This window comes from Pongo abelii, chromosome 20, assembly GCF_028885655.2.
Source record: "Pongo abelii isolate AG06213 chromosome 20, NHGRI_mPonAbe1-v2.0_pri, whole genome shotgun sequence".
NCBI classification, from domain to species: domain Eukaryota; kingdom Metazoa; phylum Chordata; class Mammalia; order Primates; family Hominidae; genus Pongo; species Pongo abelii.
The window spans coordinates 51,460,614-51,484,766 of NC_072005.2; the positions used below are offsets into that span (position 1 = coordinate 51,460,614).

At 51.6% G+C, this 24,153-nt stretch overlaps 1 protein-coding gene across 9 annotated transcripts in view; it reads right to left on the reverse strand.

Moving 5' to 3' along the window:
* ERCC1 (ERCC excision repair 1, endonuclease non-catalytic subunit) overlaps positions 1-24,153 on the reverse strand; it is a 41,375-nt gene that overhangs the window by 1,435 nt on the left and 15,787 nt on the right. The window contains exons 1-10 of one of the 9 annotated variants that reach the window (XM_054540706.1): positions 17,364-17,565; positions 12,775-13,482; positions 12,222-12,333; positions 10,109-10,324; positions 9,250-9,353; positions 8,009-8,108; positions 5,715-5,791; positions 3,777-3,876; positions 2,877-2,948; positions 2,446-2,658 (exon numbers count right to left, since the gene is read on the reverse strand). In XM_054540706.1, coding sequence (XP_054396681.1) covers positions 2,461-2,658; positions 2,877-2,948; positions 3,777-3,876; positions 5,715-5,791; positions 8,009-8,108; positions 9,250-9,353; positions 10,109-10,324; positions 12,222-12,326 — 972 coding nt within the window. In that variant the 5' untranslated portion in view covers positions 12,327-12,333; positions 12,775-13,482; positions 17,364-17,565 and the 3' untranslated portion in view covers positions 2,446-2,460. Of the gene's footprint in view, positions 1-2,445; positions 2,659-2,876; positions 2,949-3,776; positions 3,877-5,714; positions 5,792-8,008; positions 8,109-9,249; positions 9,354-10,108; positions 10,325-12,221; positions 12,334-12,409; positions 12,598-12,732; positions 13,483-17,363; positions 17,566-24,153 lie in introns of those variants that run through there. The other 8 variants (XM_054540709.1, XM_054540708.1, XM_024236424.2 and 5 more) reach the window with 8 other exon arrangements.

The window sequence follows — 24,153 nt, forward strand, 5'->3', positions numbered from 1 at the left end:
CGGGCCTCCCAAAGTGCTGGGATTAGAGGTGTGAGCCACTGCGCCCAGCCAGGATCTCATTCTTTTTTATGGCTGAAGAGTACTCCATTGTGTATAAGTACCACATTTTCTTTGCCTGGTTATCTGCTGATGGACACAGGTTGGTTCTAAATCTTGGCAATGTGAACTGTGCTGCAACAAACAGGAGTGCAGATACCTGTTCCATACACTGATTTCCTTTCTTTGGGGATATACCCAGTAGTGGGATTGCTGGATCATGTGGAACCTCAACTTTCAGTTTTTAGAGGAGCCTCCAAACTGTTTTCCATAATGGTTGTACTAATTTACATTCCCACCAAAAGTATATGAGGGTTCCCTTCTCTTCACATCCTCGCCACCATTTGTTATTGCCTGTCCTTTGGATAAAAGCCATTTTAAGGCCGGGTGCCGTGGCTCACGCCTGTAATCCCAGCACTTTGGGAGGCCGAGGTGGGTGGATCACCAGAGGTCAGGAGTTCGAGACCAGCCTGACCAACCTGGGGAAACCCCATCTCTACTAAAAATACAACAACTAGCTGGGCATGGTAGCAAGTGCCTGTAATCCCATCTACTCAGGAAGCTGAGGCAGAAGAATCGCTTGAACCCAGGAGACGGAGGTTACAGTGAGCCGAGATCATGCCATTGCACTCCAGCCTGGGCAACAGAGCGAGACTCCATCTCAAAAAAAAATAATAATAATAAGCCATTTTAATGGAGCTGAGATAGTATCTCATTATAGTTTATTTTTGGTTTTTGGTTTTCTTTTTTGAGATGGAGTCTCACTCTTGCCCACGCTGGAGTGCAGTGGTATGATCTCGGCTCACTGCAAGCTCTGCCTCCCAGGTTCATGCCATTCTCCTGCCTCAGCCTCCCTAGTAGCTGGGACTACAGGTGCCCACAACCACACCCAGCTAATTTTTTTTTGTATTTTTAGTAGAGACGGGGTTTCACCATGTTAGCCATGATGGTCTCAATCTCCTGACCTCATGATCCGCCCGCCTCAGCCTCCCAAGGTGTTGGGATTACAGGCGTGAGCCACCATGCCTGGCCTATTTTTGGTTTTTTTTGAGACGGAGTTGCGCTTCTGTTGCCCAGGCTGGAGTGCAGTGGTGTGATCTCAGCTCACTGCAACCTCCGTCTCCCGGGTTCAAGAGATTCTCCTGCCTTAGCCACCCAAGTAGCTGGGAGTACAAGCATGCACCACCACATCCAGCTATTTTTTGTATTTTTAGTAGAGATGGGGTTTCGCCATGTTGGCCAGGCTGATCTTGAACTCCTGGCCTCAAGTGATCTGCCTGCCTCGGCCTCTCAAAGTGCTGGGATTACAGGCATGAGCCACTGCACCCAGCCTCATTGTAGTTTTGATTTGCATTTTTCTGATGATCAATGATGTTGAGCACCTTTTCATATGCCTGCTTGCCATTTGTATGTCTTTTGAGAAATGTTAATTCAAATATTTTGCCCACTTTTTGATTGGATTATTATATTTTATCTTATAGAGTTGTTAGAATTCTTATCTTCTAGTTATTGATTCCTTGTCAGATGGTTAGTTTGCAAATATTTTCTCCCATTCTGTGTGTTGTCTCTTCACTTTGTGGAATGTTTCCTTTGCTGTGCAGAAGCTTTTTATTCTTTTTTTTTTTTCAATTTTTGAGACAGAGTTTCACTCTTGTTGCCCAGGCTGGAGTGCAAGGGTGCTATCTTGGCTCACTGCAACCTCCACCTCCCAGGTTCAGATGATTGTCCTGCCTTAGCCTTCCGAGTAGCTGGAATTACAAGCATGTGCCACCATACCTGGCTACTTTTTTGTATTTTTAGTAAAGATGGGGTGTCTCCATGTTGGCCAGGCTGGTCCCAAACTCCTGACCTCAGGTGATCCAGCCGCCTCAGCCTCCCGAAGTGCTGGGATTATAGGCCCAAGCCACCGCACCTGGCTTAGAAGCTTTTTAACTTGATGTGATCCCATTTGTGCATTTTGCTTTAGTTTCCTATGCTTATAGGGCATACTCAAGAAATCTCTGCCCAGTTCAATGTCCTGGAGAGCTTCTCAATGTTTTCTTGTAGAAGTTTCATGCATTGAGGTCTTAGATTTAAGTCTGTAGTCCATTTTGACTTGATTTTTGTATATGGCGAGAGATAGCTATCTAGTTTCATTCTTCTTCATTGGATTGCTTCTGCTTTGAGACAGGATTGCTTTGTCACCCAGGCTGGAGCGTAGTAATACGCTTATAGCTCACTGCAGCCTCAACCTCCTGGACTCAAGCGATCCTCCCACCTCAGTCTCCCCAGTAGCTGAGACTACAGGCATGTAGCAAGCTCACACCACCATGCCCAGCTAGTTTTTTTTATTTTTAGTAAAAGCAAGGTGTCCACTTGCCCAGGCTGGTCTCCAACTTCTGGCCTTAAGCAGTCCTCCCGCCTTGGCCTCCCAAAGTGTTGGGATTATAGGCGGAAGCCATTGTGTCTGGTCTTTGGTTCTTTTTTCACCTTAAAACTTTGGGGTCTCAGGTTGTGTTTATTTGGGGCTCCCTCCTTCCCCCAACTCCTTGGGTTCTTTTCCAGAGCTCTTACCTTCTGAGGGCCCAGGCCTGGGCATAAGGCCAGATCTTCTCTCGATGCAGCGATGAGCTGTTCCAGAGACTGAAAGGTGAAAGGGAGGGGTCAGGGCAGTTAAGCACAAAAGCCTCCCCTGTCCCAGCTGAGGAGGGGCCTCAGATATTCCCCAGGGGAGGTGAGGGCCTGTGGGAAGGCAGGACGGGCCAAGGGGTGGGCAGGGAGATGGAAGGGAATGGGTGACAGGCTTTCTAAAAAAGGCAAGGGGACAGAAATGCCTATGGGGCAGGGGAGCCATTCCTTACTCCAAACGTGGTCAGGAGGGTCTGACTGTCCGTTTTGTTGACTGACTTCACGGTGGTCAGACATTCAGTCACCTGGAAAGGATGGAGGCAGGAGTGTGTCGGAAGAAGAAAGGCCAGCAAGACTGAGCCTAGGAGGGTGGGGCTGGGTCACAGCTGTGTCCCCAGACTGCCTGGCATGCAGGAAGCACTCAATAAACGCTTTTTTTCCCAACTGATTAAAAAGTCATCTGAGGCTGGGCGTCGTGGCTCATGCCTAATAATCCCAGCACTTTGGGAGGCCAAGGTGGGAGGATCACCTGAGGCCAGGAGTTCGAGACCAGCCTGGCCAACATAGTGAAACCCCATCTTTACTAAAAAATACAAAAATTAAACAGGCATGGTTGCGGGCACCTGTAGTCCCAGCTACTCGGGAGGCTCAGGCAGGAGAATCACTTGAACCCGGGAGGCAGAGGTTGCAGTGAGCTGAGATCATGCCATTGCACTCCAGCCTGGGCAACAGAGTGAGACTCCATCTCAAAAAAAAAAAAAAAAAAAACCAGAATTAGGCAGGTAATTGGGCACAGGGAACAGAAGGGGCAAGTGCTTGGAGAAGCAAGCTAGGCCTGGGAGAAGTGAAGTGGGGGCCACGGGGCTTCTGAGCCTGACGGGTCCTTTTGGAGCCTGGTGAGAAGCCTGGGCTTTCCCTCAGGGTACTGGGGAGCCATGGGAGGGTTTTGAGCTGGGGAGGGTAGCAGCAGATTTGTGCTCAGGAAAACCCCTCTAGCTGCAGTTTCAGTGGGATGGGCCAGGGAAGACGAGGCCCAGGGATGAATGGACAGTGCTTTAAGATTGGAACTGAAGCTCAACCACCCAGGAGCTGCGGGGAGGCCCAGGCAGGGATGGGAGGTGAGGTGGCCTCACCCGGGAGACGAAGTCCTGCTCTAGCTTCTCCATCAGGAGGTCCGCTGGTTTCTGCTCATAGGCCTTGTAGGTCTCCAGGTACCGCCCAGCTTCCTCGGGGCTGGGATAACAGGATACAGGGCAGCCGAGAGGTGAGGTATCAGATTGTAGATTTGCTTCATTATGGTCAGTCGTAAGAATTGCCAATACTAGGCCGGGCGTAGTGGCTCACGCCTGTAATCCCAGCACTTTGGGATGATGAGGTGGGCGGATCATCTGAGGTCAGGAGTTCGAGACCAGCCTGGCCAACATGGTGAAACCCCGTTTCTACTAAAAATACAAAAAAGTAGCTGGGCTTGGTGGCGCGTGCCTGTAGTCCCAGCTACTCAGGAGGCTGAGGCAGGAGAATCGCCTGAACCCGAGAGGCAGAGGTTGCAGTGAGCCAAGATCACGCCATTACACTCCCGCTTGGGCAACAACAGTGAAACTCCATCTCAAAAAAAAAAAAAAAAGGCCGGGCGCGGTGGCTCACGCCTGTAATTCCAACACTTTGGGAGGCCGAGGTGAGCAGATCACGAGGTCAGGAGATCGAGACCATCCCGGCTAACATGGTGAAACCCCGTCTCTACTAAAAGTACAAAAAATTAGCCGGGCATGGTGGTAGGCGCCTGTAGTCCCAGCTCTTCAAGAGGCTGAGGCATGAGAATGGCGTGAACCCGGGAGGTGGAGCTTGCAGTGAGCCGAGATCGCGCCACTGCGCTCCAGCCTGGGCGACACAGCAAGACTCTCTCAAAAAAAAAAAAAAATTGTCGATGCTAAAAATCAAAATTCCAGCCCATCCCCCTGCCAAATACAACCTGGTAGTAACCACTGCTGGGCGCATCTTGATATCTTTTCTGGCTACGGGCCAGCTTTTGGGAGCCCGACCCCACTTCTGCCTGGGTAACCCTGGGCCAGTGGTTTGCTCTCTGGGCCTCAGTTTCCTCACTGTAAAGTGGGGTGGTCAGGCATAGTGGCTCATGCTTGTAATCCCAGCACTTTGGGAGGCTGAGGCAGGAGGATCACTTGAGCTCAGGAGTTCGAGACCAGCCGGGACAACATAGCAAGGTGTTGTCTCCACAAAAAATTAAAAATTAGCCAGGGGTGGTGGCGCGTGCCTTTAGTCTCAGCTGCTCGGGAGGCTGAGGCAGGAGGACTGCCTGAGCCTGGTAAGTTGAGGCTTCAGTAACCTGTGATAGCACCACTGCACTCCAGCCTCAGCAACAGAGCAAGACCCTGTCTCAAAAAATTAATAATAAAGTGGGGAGGATGGTATGACTTTGAAGATCAGAGAATACTCTGGAATGCTCTGTAAGTGCCAAAAGCCGCGCCTGGCACTGCTGAAGAAATGTTAGCTATTTTGGAAGGGAAGTCAGCACACAAGTGTTTGTACTGGGTTTGACAGCAGGAAAACCAGAAACACTGCTTATTTTCCCACTGCAGCAAGAAGCCGACCTCATGAAATGTTCAGCTTCCAGCCGGGCACAGTGGCTCACGCCTGTAATCCCAGAACTTTGGGAGGGTGAGGCGGGAGGATCACCTGAGGTCAGGATTTCAAGACCAGCCTGGCCAACATGGCAAAACCCCGTCTCTACTAAAAATACAAAAAAAATAGCTGGGTGTGGTGGTGCACACCTGTAATCCCAGCTACTTGGGAGGCTGAGGCAGGAGAATTGCTTGAACCCCCAAGGCAGAGCCGAGATCGTGCCACTGCACTTCAGCCTAGGGGACAGAGTGAGGATCTGTATCCAAAAAAAAATGAAGACCTTGTTTTACACATGAGGAAACTGAAGGCCAGAGAGAGGCAGTGCCTGCACCAGGCCCACACAGGAAGAAGGGAAGGGCTGGGCAGGGTGGGATGGGGGAACAGGGACCAATCCCAGGTAGAGCCTGAATGAGGCAGGGAAGCCCTCATCTCACCTCCAGGCGAGGATCAGTGTGCAGTCGGCCAGGATACACATCTTAGCCAGCTCCTTGAGGGCCTGCTGGGGATCTTTCTGGAGGAGAAAATCAGAATTAGAAACCTAGAAGCCAGGAATTACAAAAATTAGCCAGGTGTGGTGGCAGGTGACTGTAATCCCAGCTACTAGGGAAGCTGAGGCGGGAGAACTGCTTGAACCCGGGAGGCAGAGGTTGCAGTGAGCCAAGATCGCGCCACTGCACTCCAACCTGGGCGAGAGAGCGAGACTCTGCCTCAAAAAAAAAAAAAAAAAAAAAAAAAAGAACAAAAAAAGAATTAAAGCCTGAAAACACAGTAGCTCAGGATGCCAAGAGCCTCTTACCCAATTGTCATTCTCTAAGCTCCTACTGGGTGCCTGGCCTGTGCTAAGCAGTGCTAGGACCCAGCAGTGGCTGAGACAGCCCTGACTCTGCCCTCTCAGGGCTCACCGTCTGATGAGCAGGACAGACCTGTCCCCAGACATAGATGATCTGGAGTGGCCAGGGCTGCGATGTGGGAGCCAGAGGAGGGACTGAGCCTGCCTGGGGGATCAGGGAGGGCTTCTTGGAGGAGGGGACATTTGAGCTGAGACCCAAAGGAGGATGAGGAGGAGGAAAGGATGAAAAGGAGACCAGAAAAGGGAATTCCAGACATAGAGAATAGCATGGGCAAAGGATGGGAGGGGAAACAGGGCTTGAGGAATTATAATTCACTCCCTATGGGAGAGAGGATGTGAAATTCCATGAGGAGCACGGAATCTTAGAGACGGGCCTGGAGAACTGGGTAGAGGTTGGAGGTCACACAGGGCCCCATAGGTCATGGAAGGGAGCAGAACTTTCTCCTAGGGTGCTTAGGAGCCATGGGAGTTTTATGATCTTTTTTTTTTTTTTTCAGATGGAGTCTCGCTCTGTTGCCCAGGCTGGAGTGCAGTGACATGATCTTGGCTCATTGCAACCTCCACCTCCCGGGTTCAAGCAATTCTCCTGCCTCAGCCTCCCGAGTAGCTGGGACTATAGGTGCACACCACCATATTTTTTGTATTTTGTAGAGATGGGGTCTTCACTATGTTGCCCAGACTAGTCTCGAACTCTTGGCCTCAAGTGATCCTCCTGCCTCAGCCTCTCAAAGAGCTAGGATTACAGGCATGAGCCACTGCACCCGACCCAGTGGAAGAGGATTGCTTGAGGCCAGGAGTTCAAGACCAGACTGGGTAACATAGCAAGACCCTGTCTCTAAAAATTTAAAAAAAATCACCCGGTGGGGGTGGCTCACGCCTGTAATCCCAGCACTCTGGGATCACCTGAGATCAGAAGTTCAAGACCAGCCTGACCAACATGGTGAAACCCCGTCTCTACTAAAAATACAAAAAATTAGCCGGTCATAGTGGTACGCGCCTGTAATCCCAGCTACTCGGGAGGCTGAGTCAGGAGAATCACCTGAACCCAGGGGGTGGAGGTTGCAGTGAGCCAAGATTGTACCACTACACTCCAGTCTGGGTGAAAGAGCGAGACTCTGTCTCAAAACAATAAATAAATAAATAAATAAATAAATAAATAAATAAATAAATAAAAATTAGCCAGGCATGGTGTCATCCCAGTTGCTCGAGAGACTGAGGCAGGAGAATCGTTTGAACCCAGGATGCAGAGGTTGCAGTGGGCCAAGATCTGGCCATTGCACTCCAGTCTGGGCGACAGAGGAGACTCGTCTTAAAAAAATAAAAGAGAGAGATATGGCCAGGAGCGGTGGCTCATGCCTGTAATCCCAGCCTTTGGGAAGCTGAGGTGGGTGGATCACCTGAGGTCAGGAGTTCAAGACCAGCCTGGCCAACATGGTGAAAACCAGTCTCTACTAAAAATACAAAAATTAGCCGGGCGTGGTGGTGCATGCCTATAATCCCAGCTACTCAGAAGGCTGAGGCAGGAGAATCGCTTGAACCCTGGAGGCGAAAGTTGCAGTGAGCCAAGATCGAGTCATTGCACTCCAGCCTGGGCAACAAGAGCGAAACTCCGTCTCAAACAAACAAAAAACAAAGAGAAGAGATATTTAGGTGGCAGAGATCTGGGACTAACTGAAGGGGATGTGGGGAAAGAGGAAATAGATTATTCTGTCCTCCCCTCTCCTTGCCAACATAGTGTCTTGGTGACCCATGTCATCTCAGATGTGAAAAACGTTCCTCGCTGAGGTTTTAGCTGCATTTCCTCTTGGAAGGGATTCAACAGCCCACTGCACAACCTCGAAGCCCAGTGAGGCTGGCTAGGGAGCGACCCCTGCTTACCACATCCACCTGGACGAGCAGGACCCGCAAGGCGAAGTTCTTCCCCAGGCTCTGCAGCCGCCCATGGATATAGTCTGGGTGCAGGTTGTGGTAGCGGAGGCTGGTGGGGGCAGGGTGCGGGAGTTGAGAGGTCTCAGTCTCTTCGAGAACCCCAAAGCCCTTTTCCCTCTCACTGGAATACTAAGGGCTCAGAGTACAGCACGGGGAACAGAGGGTCGTGAGGCCCACAGAGGGTAAGTCACTTGCCCCAGGTCACTCTTCCAAGAAGATGCTCCGCAGGGATTGGCAGCCAGGGCCACATGGCTGTGGTTACCCAGAAGACCAGACCCCTGGCTTCTTCATGAAGAGGGGAAGAGACTTGGGCTTCAGGGGGAGAACAGGTGCCAGGGGCCCTAGAGAGTGTGGGCACGGGGACACTGCCTGGCTCGCGGTGGGAAGCAGGGCCCACTGCCAGCCCATCTGCTCTAGCCTCGGAGGGCTACGGTGAGGGCTTCATGACCAAGGGAACTAGGACTGGCTCTGCCCAGCAGTCTGCAGCTCTCACAGCCTTCAGGGAGCACAGGAACTCAGAGGTTTCACTTCCTCTGTCTGGCCCTGTCTGCAGAGGGGCCCCTAGGTTGGAGGGGAAAGTTGTTTAACTAGGGTAGAGATGGGAGAAATCCTGCCTCTCATCAACTCCAGTCAAGGATGTCTGGGACATGAGTGACCCAGTCCCTCCTCCGTCAGATCCAGGAGTCTGGGCCTAGCCCTTCCTCCCTTAGACCCAGGAATCTGGCCCCAGCCCCTCCGCCCTTAGACCCAGGAGTCCAGGCCCCCAGTCCCTCCTCCCTGAGACCCCAGGAGTCCAGGCCCCCCAGCCCTTCCTCCCTGAGACCCAGGAGTCCAGGCCCTCAGCCCCTCCTGCCTCAGACCCAAGAGTCTAGGCCCCAGCCCCTCCTCCCTCAGATCCCCCGGAGTCCGGCCCCCAGCCCCTCCTCCCTCCGACCCAGGAGTCCGGCCCCCAGCCCCTCCTTCCTGAGACCCAGGAGTTCGGGCCCCAGCTCTTGTTGCACTGGGCACCTCCAGGCCAAGACCCCCTGCCTCCAACACAGGGTCCCACCAAGGCCCAGAACCTGCAGGACCATGCCCAGAGATTTCTCATAGAACAGTCCAGAACATTGACAGACAGAACACCCAGACATGACCCTCCAAGGCCAGTGGGGTGCCCTTCCTGAAGGCTGGGGTGGCGCCGCAGAGCTCACCTGAGGAACAGAGCACAGGTGCTCTGGCCCAGCACATAGTCGGGGATTACGTCGCCAAATTCCCAGGGCACGTTTCGCACGAACTTCAGTACGGGATTGCCCCTCTGGGGAGGGACAAAGGGCAGAAGCCATCAATAGGGATGACCCTTGGTAGCCACAGGGCCCTCCTCCACCTCTTCTTGCACCTCCTCCCTCCTCCCACCTCTTCCCACACCTCCTGCCTCCTCGCACCTCTTCCCGCGCCTCCTCGCACCTCTTCCCGCACCTCCTTCCTCCTCCCACCTGTGCCCGGGTCTTTTCCAGCTTCTCTCTTCTCCTCCTAACCCTGGACAGTCCCTGATCCTGATCCAGGCTCCTCCCCTCCACGCCCACTGGCACCAGGCCTTTCCTAAAGGGTCCCCAGGTCTGTCTCCAGCTCAGCCCTCTCCCCCAGCCCCAGTCTGCGTGTCCTGTGGTCCTGAACACTTCCTGCCCTCACGCCCGGCAAATTTTTGTGTTTTTAGTAGAGACGGGGTTTCACCATATTGGCCAGACTGGTCTCGAACTGCTGACCTCAGGTGATCCGCCTGCCTCAGCCTCCCAAAGTGCTGGGATTACAGGCGTGAGCCACCACACCCGGCCTCATTCAGTACATTTTGAATAAATTAACAAACCTGGGGTCAGGAAACAGAGCTACACCAATACAGCCACAGTCCCAACAAGTAGAGCTGGGGCACTCTCAGCCCACACGCTGCTGTTGAATGAATGAATGGCGAGAACAAAGTGGCTGGAACTCAGACCTCCTTTCACTGGAGTCATCCCTAGAACAGCGTTTCCCACTGAAAACCTCAAGGCCCCACTTCTCCGTCTCCCTCCTCACCTGCCGAGGGCTCACAATGATGCTGTTGGATTTTGCCCCGGGTTTCAGGGCCTGGTTGGGGGTCTCTCCTGCCAGGGGCTCTGACCCTGTGGGGCACGTGGCCCCAGCCCCTCCCGGAGGCTGTGAGATGGCATATTCGGCGTAGGTCTGAGAGGCCGCCTGGGCCGAGGTGTCCACAGTAGGAAGGCTCTGTGTGGATCTGAATAAGGGCTTGGCCTGTGGGGAGAAAGGCAGTTTGCAGGGGACTGGTTGGGGTGAGCGGGGGACATCTGAGGCCCTGTGAGTTCCTCTCCCCTTTCTTTTTCTTTTTCTTTTTGAGACAGAGTCTTGATCTGTCACCCAGACTGGAGTGCAGTGGCACAATCTTGGCTCATTGCAACCTCCACCTCCTGGGTTCAAGCAATTCTGCCTCAGCTTCCAGAGTAGCTGGGATTACAGGTGCCCACCACCACGCCCAGCTAATTTTTTTTTTTTTTTTTTTTTTTTTTTTGAGATGGAGTCTGGCTCTGTCACCCAGGCTGGAGTGCAGTGGCATGATCTCGGCTCACTGCAACCTCCACCTCCCAGGTTCAAGCGATTCTCCTGTCTCAGCCTCCCAAGTAACTGGGATTACAGGCGTGTACCACCACGCTGGCTAATTTTTGTATTTTTAGTAGAGACAGGGTTTCAACATGTTGTCCAGGCTGATCTTGAACTCCTGACCTCAGGTGATCCACCCGCCTCGGCCTCCCAAAGTCCTGGGATTACAGGTGTGAGCCACAGCACTTGACCCCTCTCCCTTCTTTACGGCTGCCCATCCTCTTTCCTCCTAATGTCCCTTCCAGAAGGCTGAGAGCTCAAAATCTGAATTCAGCCACTTCTCTCCCACTCCTCAGCCTCCACTCTGGTCCCAGCCACCAGCGTTTCACCCTTGGACCACTGAAGTCAGTTCCTCACCAGCTCCTTGCCCACACCCTCGCCCTCTGGAAGTCTGTCCCCTAACTAAGTCCTCATGTCCCTCCTCTGCTCAGAGCTGGTGGGTGGCTCCTGCCTCAGAGTGAAAGCCAAAGCTGTCACCATCACCCACAAGGCTCTAGATCTGTCCCTGCTCCTTGCCTGAGAAACTATACGTTCTACCACTTCTCCCTTGCTTTCTCTACTCCAGCCCCACTGGACTTCGTGCTGCCCTTGAACGCGGCAGGCTCTCTCTGACCTCAGGGCTTTGGCACTGGCTGTTCCCTCTACCCCAGATGTCGCCATGGCTCACTCCCTCACCTCTTTCACGTGTCTACCAAGATGTCACCTCCTCAGAGAGGCCCTCCCTTCACCTTCCTATCTAAAGTAGGAAGGAGCCAGGCATGGTGGCTCATGCCTGTAAATGCCAGCACTTTGGGAGGCCGAGGTGGGCGGATCACTTGAGGTTTGAGACCAGCCTGACCAACATAGTGAAACCCGTCTCTACTAAAAATACAAAAATTAGCTAGGAGCGCTCCTGTAATCCCAGTTACTCGGGAGGCTGAGGCAGGAGAATCACTTGAACCCAGGAGGCAGAGGTTGCAGTGAGCCGAGATGGTGCCAGTGCACTCCAGCCTGGGCAACAGAGCAAGACTCTGTCTCAAAAAAAAAATAAATAAATAAATAAAATAAATAAAGTAGGAAGGCCCTCTCCCCCATCATGCCCTATATCCTTAGCCCACTTTCCTTTTCTTCATAGCCAATGCTCATCACCAGTCGATTGTTTTCCCTTGGGAAGGAGATTTCAATATTGCCAGGTCCTTCCATTTACCAAAATATGTCTAAAGTGTAGATTTTTTTAAGATTGTAAAACCTGGCGATTCTTAAACACGAGCAATAAATTCATGTCTTGAAAAATCAGGTTGCTGGCCTCGTAAAACACATCAGGGGCTACCTGCTGAATGCCAGTGTCTGGCCTCTGCCTTAGCCCTCTCTTAGAACCACCCATCCATTTCACAGATGGGGAAACTGGGACCCGGGGAGGACCAAGGACTGTTTCCCCAAGTCGTCCGTGGCCCCCAAATCCACTAACCCACACCCTAGTCCCACAGGCCCCATCCTATCCTCTTCTTCCTAACACCCCCCAGCCTCCCAGGGGCCCCGCATCTCCTTGTCCTACCACTCCAGGAGGGACCTCATCCTCGTCGAGGGGTATCACAAATTTCTTCCTTGCTGGCGGCCCTGAGGGCTGGGGCACCCCCTCTTTGTCCTTCCCAGGGTCCATCTGGAGCCTGAAAGGGAAGGTGCCAGGAGCGAGTGAGCCACTGGCGTCTACGTTCTCATCCCCCAGCAGGAACCCCCACTCACAGCCGTCCCCCACAAAACTCCGAGAGCTCCATAGCGTCAGGTCCCCAACACCCAGAGCCCGAGGCTCTGTAACGCCACGCCCCTTTGACCTCCACCTTCGGCTCGCCCCGCCCCTTACAGGTCCACAAGTCCCATCGCTCCGCCCCTCGCCCCCACCGGATTCTATTGGCTCCGTCCCCACCGTCCCCCGCCTTCCGTTCGTCCGGCCCCCGGGGCTAGCATATGGAAGCCCTCCCCACGCCTGGCCTTGTCCATCTCTCAGACTCGGCAATGATTGGCTTCCGCGGCTGCCAATCTCCACCCACAGTCTCCGCCTCCCGCACCTGTGGTCCGGGCCTGACGGTTTCAGCGCCGCGAGGCCTCACCTGCTGGTCTTGGAGCCTCAAGGGAAAGACTGCAGAGGGATCGAGGCGGCCTACCGCCAGCACGGCCAGCGCGGCCCAGGGCTCGCCGCACTTCCGGCCTCTCTGGCCCCGCTCCCCAGGAGAGTAGAGCATAGAGCAGGGCGATCTCTGTACAACTCTCTATGGTCCTGGAGGACCGCGGAGGTCGTGGGAGGAGAGAGATGTGGCCTCAGAGGATCTGGCTCCCAAACTGTTCAGTTCCAAAGCCCTTAGTGAGCGCTTCTGTGTGTCCGGAATCCTGGCAGGGCTCAGTGGAGAACAGATCGCAGGAGATCCAACTTGGTCCCTCCTCTCAGTAAGGAGAGACTTAAGTTTGAATCCAACTCAGACATTGACTTGGCCTCAGTTTCCTCATTCATTCATTTATTCCACACCTATTCCCCCCACGCGCTTCCTCTCTTCCCGGTCCTGTGCGAGTCCGTGCTGGTGACACAGCAGTGACCAACGACAGCCCCGTGTTGTCCTCCCGGAGCTTACGGTTCAGTAAGGGACACAGACACGTTCCCAGTGATGACCCAGAATGGGCAGGTCTGGGATGGGAGATCCCGGGAGAGCCGTGGGATGGGGGTCAGGGGGAGCGCCTGACTCAGCCCCGGAGTCCGGAAGGGCTTCCTGGAGGAAGGGACATCTGAGCAGGGGCCTGGCTGATGAGTTAGTATTAGTCACTTCCTGAAAGGATAGTATCACACTGTTGTAACTTGCAGCTCTCTGATTACTAAGGAAATGGAATGTTTTTTGTGAATGTATTGGTCTTATAAATTTTGTCTTCTGTGAATTGCTTGCTTATATTCCTTGTCCATTTTTAAAATGGGTTGTATGGCTTTTTTATTACTATTAATTTCTAGGGGTACTTTATGGATTCTGATTCTAATCCTTAGTTACCTATATTGCAAACGTTTCCTCCTAGTTTCTACTTTGGGCTTTAACTTTAGTTATTTTTGGCACAGAAGTTATTTGTGTTTATGCGCAACTATTTATCAATCTGTTCCGTTCTGACTTTTGCTTTTGGTGTGTTAAGAGCCCTGCCATAACCCAGGGTCATAATGATAAATTCTTTTTTTTCTTTTTTTTTTTTTTTCGAGACAGAGTTTCGCTCTTATTACCCAGGCTGGAGTGCAATGGCGCGATCTCAGTTCACTGCAACCTCCACCTCCCGGGTTCAAGCGATTCTCCTGCCTCCTTAGTAGCTGGGATTACAGGCATGTGCCACCACGCCCGGCTAATTTTTTTTTGTATTTTTAGTAGAGACGGAGTTTCACCATATTGGCCAGGCTGGTCTCAAACTCCTGACCTCAGCTGATCCACCTGCCTCAGCCTCCCAAACTGCTGGGCTTACAGTGCACAGCTATAATGATATATTCTATAATTTCTTTTATCTACGTAAAAGATAAAAGCTCCGTGTTGTCCTCCCAGAGCTTACGGTTCAGTGAGGGACACAGACACAGTCCCAAACAGTGATGACCTAGAATGAGCAGGTCATCTGGCTTTAATCTATGTAAGATTTATTTATTTATTTATTTATTTATTTATTTATTTATTATTTTTTGAGATGGAGTTTTGCTCTTGTTGCCCAGGCTGGAGTGTGCAATGGAGCAATCTAGGCTCACTGCAACCTCCGCCACCCACATTCAAGCAGTTCTCCTGCCTCCGCCTCCCAAGTAGCTGGGATTACAGGCGTCCACCCAGCTAACTTTTTTATTTTTAGTGGAGACGGAGTTTCACCATGTTGGCCCTGCTGGTCTCGAACTCTTGACTTCAAGTGATCCGCCTACCTCAGCCTCCCAAAGTGCTGGGATTACAAGCATGAGCCACGGCGCCTGGCCAAGATTTATTTTTGAACGTGCACCGAGGTTGTTGTTTATGAGTGATGTAACCAATTGTCTCGAGTTGACCAAAGGTAGATCTTTTCTCCACTGTTCTGAAATTCTACCTTTATCACATACTAAATTCCCATACACACACGTCTATTTCTGACATTTCTGTTATGTTCATTGATCTTTTTATTTATTCTTGCCTGCACATACACGACATCCCTCTGTTTCTTTCTTCACATCAGTCTTTCATCTATGGGTGTCTATCTCTGTGTCTATATTTTCCCATTTTACTTAATTTTTTTTTTCTGGGCATGGTGGGCATGCCTGTAATCCTAGCACTTTGGGAGGCCTAGGCGGGTGGATCACCTGAGGTCGGGAGTTCGAGACCAGCCTGACCAACATGGAGAAATCCCATCTCTATTAAAAATACAAAATTAGAGGCCCAGTGCAGTGGCTCACGCCTGTAATCCCAGCACTTTGGGAGGCCGAGACAGGCAGATCATGAGGTCAGGAGTTCAAGACCAGCCTGGCCAATATGGTGAAACCCTGTCTCTACTAAAAATACAAAAATTAGCTGGGCGTGGTGGCGCGCACCTGTAGTCTCAGCTACTCAGGAGGCTGAGGTAGAAGAATCGCTTGAACCCGGGAGGCGGAAGTTGCAGTGAGCCGAGATTGTGCCACTGGACTCCAGCCTGGGCGACAGAGCCAGACTCTGTCTCAAAAAAAAAAAAAAAAATTAGCCGGGCATGTTGGTGCATGCCTGTAATCCCAGCTACTTGAGAGGCTGAGGCAGGAGAATCACTTGAACCCGGGAGGCGGAGGTAGCAGTGAGCCGAGATTGCGCCACTGCACTCCAGCTTGGGCAACAAGAAGGAAACTCCGTCTAAAAAAAAAAAAAAAATTCCCCCAGGGTCACTTACTAGCAGTGTGACCTTGAACCAGCAACTCACCTCTCCGTATGTGTCAGTTTGCTCATCTCTAAAATGGGTATAACAAGCTAGATACAGTGGCTCACAGCTGTAATCCCAGTACTTTGGGAGGCCAAAGCAGGAGGGCCACTTGAAGCATGAGTTCAAGATGAGTCTAGGCAACATAGCAAGACCCCCATCTGTACCAAAAAAAAAAAAATTATAAAAATTTCCAGGCTGGCCTGTGCATTGGCTCACTCCTGTAAATCCCAGCACTTTGGGAGGCTGAGATGGGTGGATCACCTGAGGCCAGGAGTTCGAGACCAGCCTGGCCAACATGGTGAGACTCCATCTCTACTTAAAAAAAAAAAAATGCAAAAATTAGCCGGGTGCGGTGGCAAGCACCTGTAGTCCCAGCTACTCAGAAGGCTGAGGCAGGAGAATTGCTTGAACCAGGAGGCAGAGGTTGCAGTGAGCTGAGTTCGAGCCACTGTACTCCAGCCTGGGCTATGGAGTGAGATTCCGTCTCAAAAAAAAAAAAAAAAAAAAAAAAAAATTCCCAGGCATGGTGGTATGCACCTGTAGTCCCAGATACTTGGGAAGTTGAGGCAGGAGAATCACTTGAGCCCAGGAGTTCGAGGTTGCAGCGAGCTATGTTCATGCTACTGTACTCCAGCCTGGGCAAAAGAGGCTCTGCCTCAAAAAGAAAAAAAAAAAAATTGCCGATTGCTACATAGTATGAAGATAAAACACAGTACTGTGAAGAAGGCGATGGGGGGAGTAGAGCCACACAGCTACAGGAAGAGGGGCTCTAAAAATAATAATTATGATCAACTAAATACAGATCACACACTTACCATAGAGTAAGGCCTTGCAGTAGCCCTCCCTCTACGCATCATTAGCCTATTTGACTGATGAGGGAACTGAGGCCCTGGATGAGAAGGACCATGAAAATATGCCTCTGTAGGCTGGGCGCGGTGGCTCACATCTGTAATCCCAGCACTTTGGGAGGCCGAGGCAGGTGGATCACGAGGTCAGGAGTGCAAGACCAGCCTGGCCAAGATGATGAAACCTTGTCTCTACTAAAAAATACAAAAAAATTAGCCAGGCGTGGTGGCGGACGCCTGTAATCCCAGCTATTCGGGAGGCTGAGACAGAGAATTGCTTGAACCCAGGAGGCGGAGGTTGCAGTGAGCCGAGATTACACCACTGCACTCTAACCTGGGCGACAGAGCGAGACTCCGTCTCAAAAAACGAAAAAAGAAAAAATGAAATATGCCTCTGTATCCAAGACCATACAGCAATTCTAGAAGTAGGTCATCCCAAGTAGAAGGGCTTGTGACTCAGTTATCCCCTTGGGGAATGGAATTGCCAGACTTAACCCTGCAACTCCTGCGTTTTCTGCCAGGGGGCGATGGTGCACCACAAGAGGATTGGAAGTGTTGGGGAGCCGGGGCCGCTCTGCTCCGCCAGAACCCAGCGGGGACAGGACCCCCTAGAAGGCGGTCCAGTCCCCGCTCCCGATCCATTTCCTTGAAGCAGAAGTGCGGCAAAGGGCCCGCCACCTGCGATCAGTGGAATTCTGAATCGGTTAACATTAGTTAAGAGCGAGGGGGAAAAGTTGCCCTGGGTTCTACGTTATTTCCAAGTTGGATGTTGGATTTCTACCCTCAGTTTCTTTTTTTCTTTTCTTTTCTTTTCTTTTTTTTTTTTTTTTTTTTTTTGAGACAGAGTCTCTCTGTCACCCAGGCTAGAGTGCAGTGGTGCGATCACACCTCACTGCAGCCTCAACCTCCCGGGCTCAGATGATCCTCCCACATCAGCTTACCGAGTAGCTGGACCACAGGCGCGCGCCACCACGCCTGGCCAACTTTTGTATTTTTTTGTAGAGGAGTGGGGGCGGGGGGGGGGGGTCTCACTATGACCCAGGCTGGTCTCGAACTCCTGGGCTCAAGCGATCCTCCCTTCTCGCCCTCCCAAAGTGTCGGGATTACTGTAGTGAGCCACTGCTCCCAGCCTAAGCTGTTTCAAAACTAAACTTTGGAATCCTGGATTCGAATCTCCCCGGCTCCCAGAGTTGCGCGTTCGAATCCCCCAGCCGTATCCAAGCTCCGATTCCGCCTCTTTCTTCCAAACGCCCCAAGTTCTAGAATTCAGCCGCAACTCCAGTTTGGGCCACTCCCCAGCTACGGCCCCTGCTCCCGTCCCAAACCTTCCCCTCCTCTCAACTTCGAGCCCTTTGTTCGCCCCGGAACGGGTGGGGTGGGGACGGAGACTGTAAGGACGGGACCCTCACCGCCAATTCCGCCCGAGGGGACCTGAACGGGGGGCGGAGAGCAGCCCGGCCGAAGGCTCTGGAAGCGGGCACCGCCGGGGGGCGCAGTGACCAGGCTGGCGTCCCCGCCCGCCTCTAAACTTAGCCGCGGTGACGCGCGGCCCGGCGATCGCGGCGGGGCCGGGGACGCAGGGGGGCCCGAGTGGAGGGGGGCGGCTCGGCTTGGCGAGCCTCTATTTATAGCGCCCGGAGCCCGAAATAGCGCGGAGCGGAGCGGCCGGGATGACGCGGGAGCCGCCGGGGGCTGACTCACTCGGCCCCAAGCGGAGGCCCCCGGATGGGGGGCAGTGGAGGCGCCTAGCCCCTACTCCGCGTCCTCCCGGGCACCTTTTTTGGTGGGACATCCCAAGTCTCCGCTGGAGAGGCTGTGGATGGATGTACAGCAAAGGAAAGATCTGCAGCATGAGAGACTGAGGTTGGATCAGAAGTGGGACTTACACACACACACACAAAACCCAGAACCGGGCCGGGCGCGGTGGCTCCCGCCTGTAATCTCAGCACTTTGAGAAGCGGAGGAGGGCAGATCACCTGAGGTCAGGAGGTTGAGACCAGCCTGGCCAGCATGATGAAACCTCATCTCTACTAAAAATACAAAATTAGCCAGGCGTGGTGGCGCATGCCTATAATCCCAGCTACTTGGGAGGCTGAGGCAGGAGAATCGCTTGAACCTGGGAGACAGAGGTTGCAGTGAGCCAAGATCGCGCCACTGCACTCCAGCCTGGGCAAAAACAGCGAAACTCTGTCTCAAAAAAAGAAAGAAAAAAGGAAAGAAAAATAAAAACAGAATGGAGGACCTATTTATACAAAATGAGAAAGGGGGAAAGAGGGGAGGTGAACCAGATATACACACTTGTTTCTCACCAGCAAGAGAACTGGGATGTTTTGGAGGCAAAGGAATGGACTCAGTGACCCTGGGTAGTTGCCATTCCAGAGCACATGCCGTTCTCCACTTGTCACGATTTCTTGCATACTGTTCCCATTCCCTAGAATGTTCTTCCTTGCCTTCTCAGCCTTGAGAACTCATGTACCTCCAGGACCTGGTGCCCAGGGCAATTCCTTTATTTTACTATTATTATTATTTGAGACAGAGTCTCGCTTTGTCACCCAGGCTGTAGTGCAGTGGCATGATCACGATTCACTGCAACTTCCGCCTCCCAGGTTCAAGTGATTCTCCTGCCTCAGCCTCCTGAGTAGCTGGGACTACAGGCGCCCGCCACCACACCCAGCTAATTTTTTATTTTTAGTAGAGACGGGGTTTCACCATGTTGGCCAGGCTGGTTTCCAACTCCTGACCTCAGGTGATCCACACGCCTCAGCCTCCCAAAGTGATGGGATTACAGGCATGAGCCACCTCGTCCAGCCGGAGCAATTCCTCAAATAAAAACTCCGTGACCCACTGAACTGGGAGCCCCATAAGGGCAGGGTCAAGGCCATCTCAGTCATCACCTTGTCCCCAGCACTGCCCAGCACAGGACAGGCCTTGGGATAAATTAACTGCATGAATAAAATGTGCCGGTGATAAAATAAAATGACATTTCCCAAGTTATAATAGCAAATGTTGATTGCATGCTCTGTGACCGGCAGGCATGATTCTGAGCCTTATCTCCTGTGGGCCTCACTGCAGCCCTGCAGGGATGTACTTTTATTATTATTATCACCGCCATCACTATGTTAGAGATGAAGACACCAGGCCCAAAGGGGCTAAAAGTACTGGATCTCACTGCTTGCACTCAGAGTTTTCTCTTAAACCTAGGTCACCTTGGCTCCAAAGGTGTTCAGTTTTCAGCATACACACATCTGGGTCCTGTGGAACCAAAAGCTAGGGAGTGAGTCTCAGCCCGCAGCTCAAAGAACCTTAGGGGGTTCCCCAGCACCCCTTCGGGGTCTACAAGTACAAAATTATTATCATAAGCAGGGAGCGGTGGCTCATGCCTGTAATCCCAGCACTTTGGGAGGCTGAGGCATCAGGCGGATCACGTGAGGTCAGGAGTTTGAGACCAGCCTGGCAAACATGGCAAAACCCCATCTCTACTAAAAATACAAAAAATTAGCCAGGCATGGTGGTGGGTGCCTGTGATTCCAGATACTTGGGAGGCTGAGGTGGGAGAATTGGGAGACGAAGGTTGCAGTGAGCTGAGAATGGGCCACTGCACTCCAGCCTGGGCAACAGAGCAAGACCTCGTCTCGAAAAAAAATTATTATCATAATAATATTGACATAATATATGATACACCATAATAATAATAATACTTAGTTAGGGGGTGGGGTCTCAGCCTTCCCCAGGCTGGAGTGCAGTGGCGCGATCTCGGCTTACTGCAACCTCCACCTCTGGTGTTCAAGCGATTCTCCCGCCTCAGCCTCCCAAGTAGCTGAGACTACAGTCGTGCACCACCATGCCCGGCTAATTTTTTTGTATTTTTAGTAGAAACGGGGTTTCACCATATCGGCCAGTGCAGTTTCCATGATATTGCAACAGACCAAATGCAGACACACACGTGAGGACCCAGCTGTCTTCTGTTAAGCCTGACGTGAAAGTGATTTGCAAAAATTAAAATGATGCCCTTGTTCTCACTCAATTTTTGTTTCAGGCTGAGCACGGTGGTACATGCCTGTAATTCCAGGACTCTAGGAAGTCAAGATGGGAGAATGGCTTAAGCCCAGGAGTTCAAGACCAGCCTGGAGGGCCGGGCGCAGTGGCTCATGCCTGTAATCCCAGCACTTTGGGAGACTGAGGCGGTGGATCACCTGAGGTCGGGAGTTCAAGACCAGCCTGACCAACATAGAGAAACCTCATCTCTACCAAAAATACAAAAATTAGCCAGGCGTGGTGGCACACGCCTGTAATCCCAGCTACTTGGGAGGCTAAGGCAGGAGAATCACTTGAAACCAGGAGGTGGAGGCTGCAATGAGCCAAGATCGTGCCATTGCACTCCAGCCTGAGCAACAAGAGTGAAACTCCATCTCAAAAAAAAAAAAAAAAAAAAAAACCCAGCCTGGGCAACTTAGGAAGACCCCTATCTCTACAGAAAATGTTAAAATGAGCTGTGCTTGGTGGCGCGTGCCTACATTCTCAGCTGCTTGGGAGGTTGAGGTGGGAGGATCACTTGAGCCTAGCAGGCGGAGGCTGCAGTGAGTCTTAGTTATACCCCTGCACCCCAGCCTGGACAACAGACTGCGACTCTGTCTCAAAAAAAAATTTTTTATTTTGGAAAACATGGTTATTTTCATTTAAAAGATATAACTTATATTAACATACAGTTAATTTTTTATTTTTATTTTTATTTTTTGAGATGGAATCTCGCTCTGTCGCCCAGGCTGGAGTGCAATGGTGCAATCTTGGCTCACTGCAACCTCTACCTCCCGGGTTCAAGCAATTCTCCTGCCTCAGCCTCCCGAGTAGCTGGGACTACAGGCACGTGCCACCACGCCGGGCTAATTTTTCATATTTTTAGTAGTGACGGGGTTTCACCGTGTTAGCCAGGCTGCTCTCGATCTCCTGACCTCATGATCCACCCGCCTCGGCCTCCCAAAGTGCTGGGATTACAGACCTGAGCCACCGCGCCGGGCCAACACAAAATTAATTATTTATTATTATTATTATTATTATTTATTTTTAGAGATGGGGGTCTTGTTGCGCTGCCCAGGCTGGTCTCAAACTAAAGCGATACTTCCACCCCAGCCTCCCAAGTAGCTAGGATTACAGGTTTACACCACTGCACCCAGCTACTTTTAAATGAATCAATAAATATTTCTAAAATTTCTCAGTTTTAATTTCCAATACAGTAAATATTGATAGAAATCATACACATCAACAAAAACTCTTTGGGGTCCTCAATACATTTTTTAAATTTTAGATAGGGTTTCACTCTGTTGCCCAGGCTGGAGTTCAATGGTGCAGTCATAATTCACTGCGAGCTTTGAACTGGGCTAAAGCAGTCCTCCCACCTCAGCCTCCCAAATAGCTAGGACTACAGGTGCACACCACCACTCCTGGCTGCTTTCATTTATTTATTTTTGTAGAGACGGGGTCTTGCTATGTTGCCCAGGCAGAGGCCTTCAATAATTAGGAGTGTAAGGGGGCCAGGTGCAGTGGCTCACGCCTGTATTCCTAGCACTTTGGGAGGCCGAGGTGGGCGGATCACGTTAGGTTGGGAGTTCGAGACCAGCCTGACCAGCGTGGCCTGACAAGGATAAACCCTGTCTCTACTAAAAATACAAAATTAGCCGGGCATGGTGGCACATGCCACTAATCCCATCTACTCGGGAGGCTGAGGCAGGAGAATCGCTTGGACCCGGGAGGTGGAGTTTGCGGTGAGCCGAGATCGCGCCGCTGCACTCCAGCCTGGGCAACAAGAGTGAAACTCTGTCTCAAAAAAACAAACAAACAAACAAAAATCAATGGATTAGGCCGGGTGCAGTGGCTCACACCTGTAATCCCAGCACTTTGGGAGAATGAGGCAGGCAGATCACTTGAGGTCAGGAATTTGAGACCGGCCTGGGCAACGTGGTGAAACCCTGTCTCTACTAAAATTACAAAAATTAAGCCGGGCACGGTGCCTTATGCCTGTAATCTCAGCACTTTGGGAGACCAAGGCAGGTGGATCACCAGAGGTCAGGAGTTCAAGACCAGCCTGGGCAACATGGTGAAACCCCGTCTCTACTAAAAATACAAAAATTAGCCAGGCGTGGTGGCATGTGCCTGGAATCCCAGCTACTTGGGAGGCCAAGGCACGAGAATCGCTTGAACTCGGGAGGTGGAGGTTGCAGTGAGCCGAGATTGCATCATTGTACTCCAGCCTGGGCAACAGAGTGAGAGTCCGTCTCAAAAACAAACAAATTAGCTAGGCATGGTGGTGCACGGATGTAATCCCAGCTACTCGGGAGGCTGAGGCCAGAGAATCGCTTGAACCTGGTTGACCCAGGAGACAGAGGTTGCAGTGAGCTGAAATTGCGCCACTGCATTCCAGCCTGGGTGACAGAGCAAGACTCTGTCTTTAAAAAAAAAAAAAAAGATTAATGAACTAACAATCATACAAACCTGATAAGTGTCATGAAGGACAAGAATGTGGAACATCATTTTAACTGTGAAGGTGAGGACGAGTGGATGGGAAGGTAGGGGAGGTTTCTCTGTCAAAGGAGCATTTAAAGAGAAACCTGGCTGGGCACAGTGGCTCACACCTGTAATCCCAGCACTTTGGGAGGCCAAGGTGGGTGGATCACGAGGTCAGGAGATCGAGACCATCCTGGCTAACATGGTGAAACCCCATCTCTACTAAAAATACACACACACACACACACACACAAATTAGTCAGGCATGGTGGCATGCGCCTGTAGTCCCAGCTACTCAGGAGGAGGCTGAGGCAGGAGAATCACTTGAACCCGAGAGGCAGAGGTTTCAGTGAGCTGAGATCGTGCCACTGCACTACTCCAGCCTGGCCAACAGCAAGACTGTCTCACCAAAAAAAAAAAAAAAAAGAAGAAGAAGAAGAAGAAGAGGAGACCTGTCCAGGTGCCCTGGCTCACACCTGTAATCCCAGCACTTTGGGAGGCTGAGGCTGGCAGATCGCTTGAGCCCAGGAGTTTGAGACCAGCCTGGGCAACATGGTGAAACACCGTATCTCTCCAAAAAATACAAAAAAAAATCGCATGGCTTGGTGGCGTGTGCCTGTAGTCCCACATACTCGGGAGGCTAAGGTGGGAGGATCACTTGAGCCCAAAATGGTCAAGGCTGCAGAGGGCCACGACCATGACAATGCACTCCAGCCTGGGCAAGTGAGTAAAGCCCTGCTCGAAAAAAGAAAAGAAAAGAGAATCTATCTGGCAGTTTTCTCTCTTGCCTTCCAATTGTTGCGTCTCATTTATTTTTCTTGTCTTACAGCATTTTTTTGTTTTTGTTTTTGTTTTCCCAGACCGAGTCTTGCTCTGTCACCCAGGCTGGAGTGCAGTGGTACGACCTCAGCTCATTGCAACCTTTGCCTCCCGGGTTCAAGCAATTCTCCTGCCTCAGACTCCCGAGCAGCTGGGACTACAGGCGCGCATCACCACACCCAGCTATTTTTTTTTTTTGAGACAGAGTTTCGCTCTTGTTGCCCAGACTGGAGTGCAATAGTGCGATCTCAGTTCACTGCAACCTCTGCCTCCTGGGTTCAAGCGATTCTCCTGTCTCAGCCTCCTGAGTAGCTGGGATTACAGGCATGCACCACCACGCCCGGCTAATTTTTTGTATTTTTTTTTAGTAGAGATGGGGTTTTTCCATGTTGGTCAGGCTGGGCTCAAACTCCT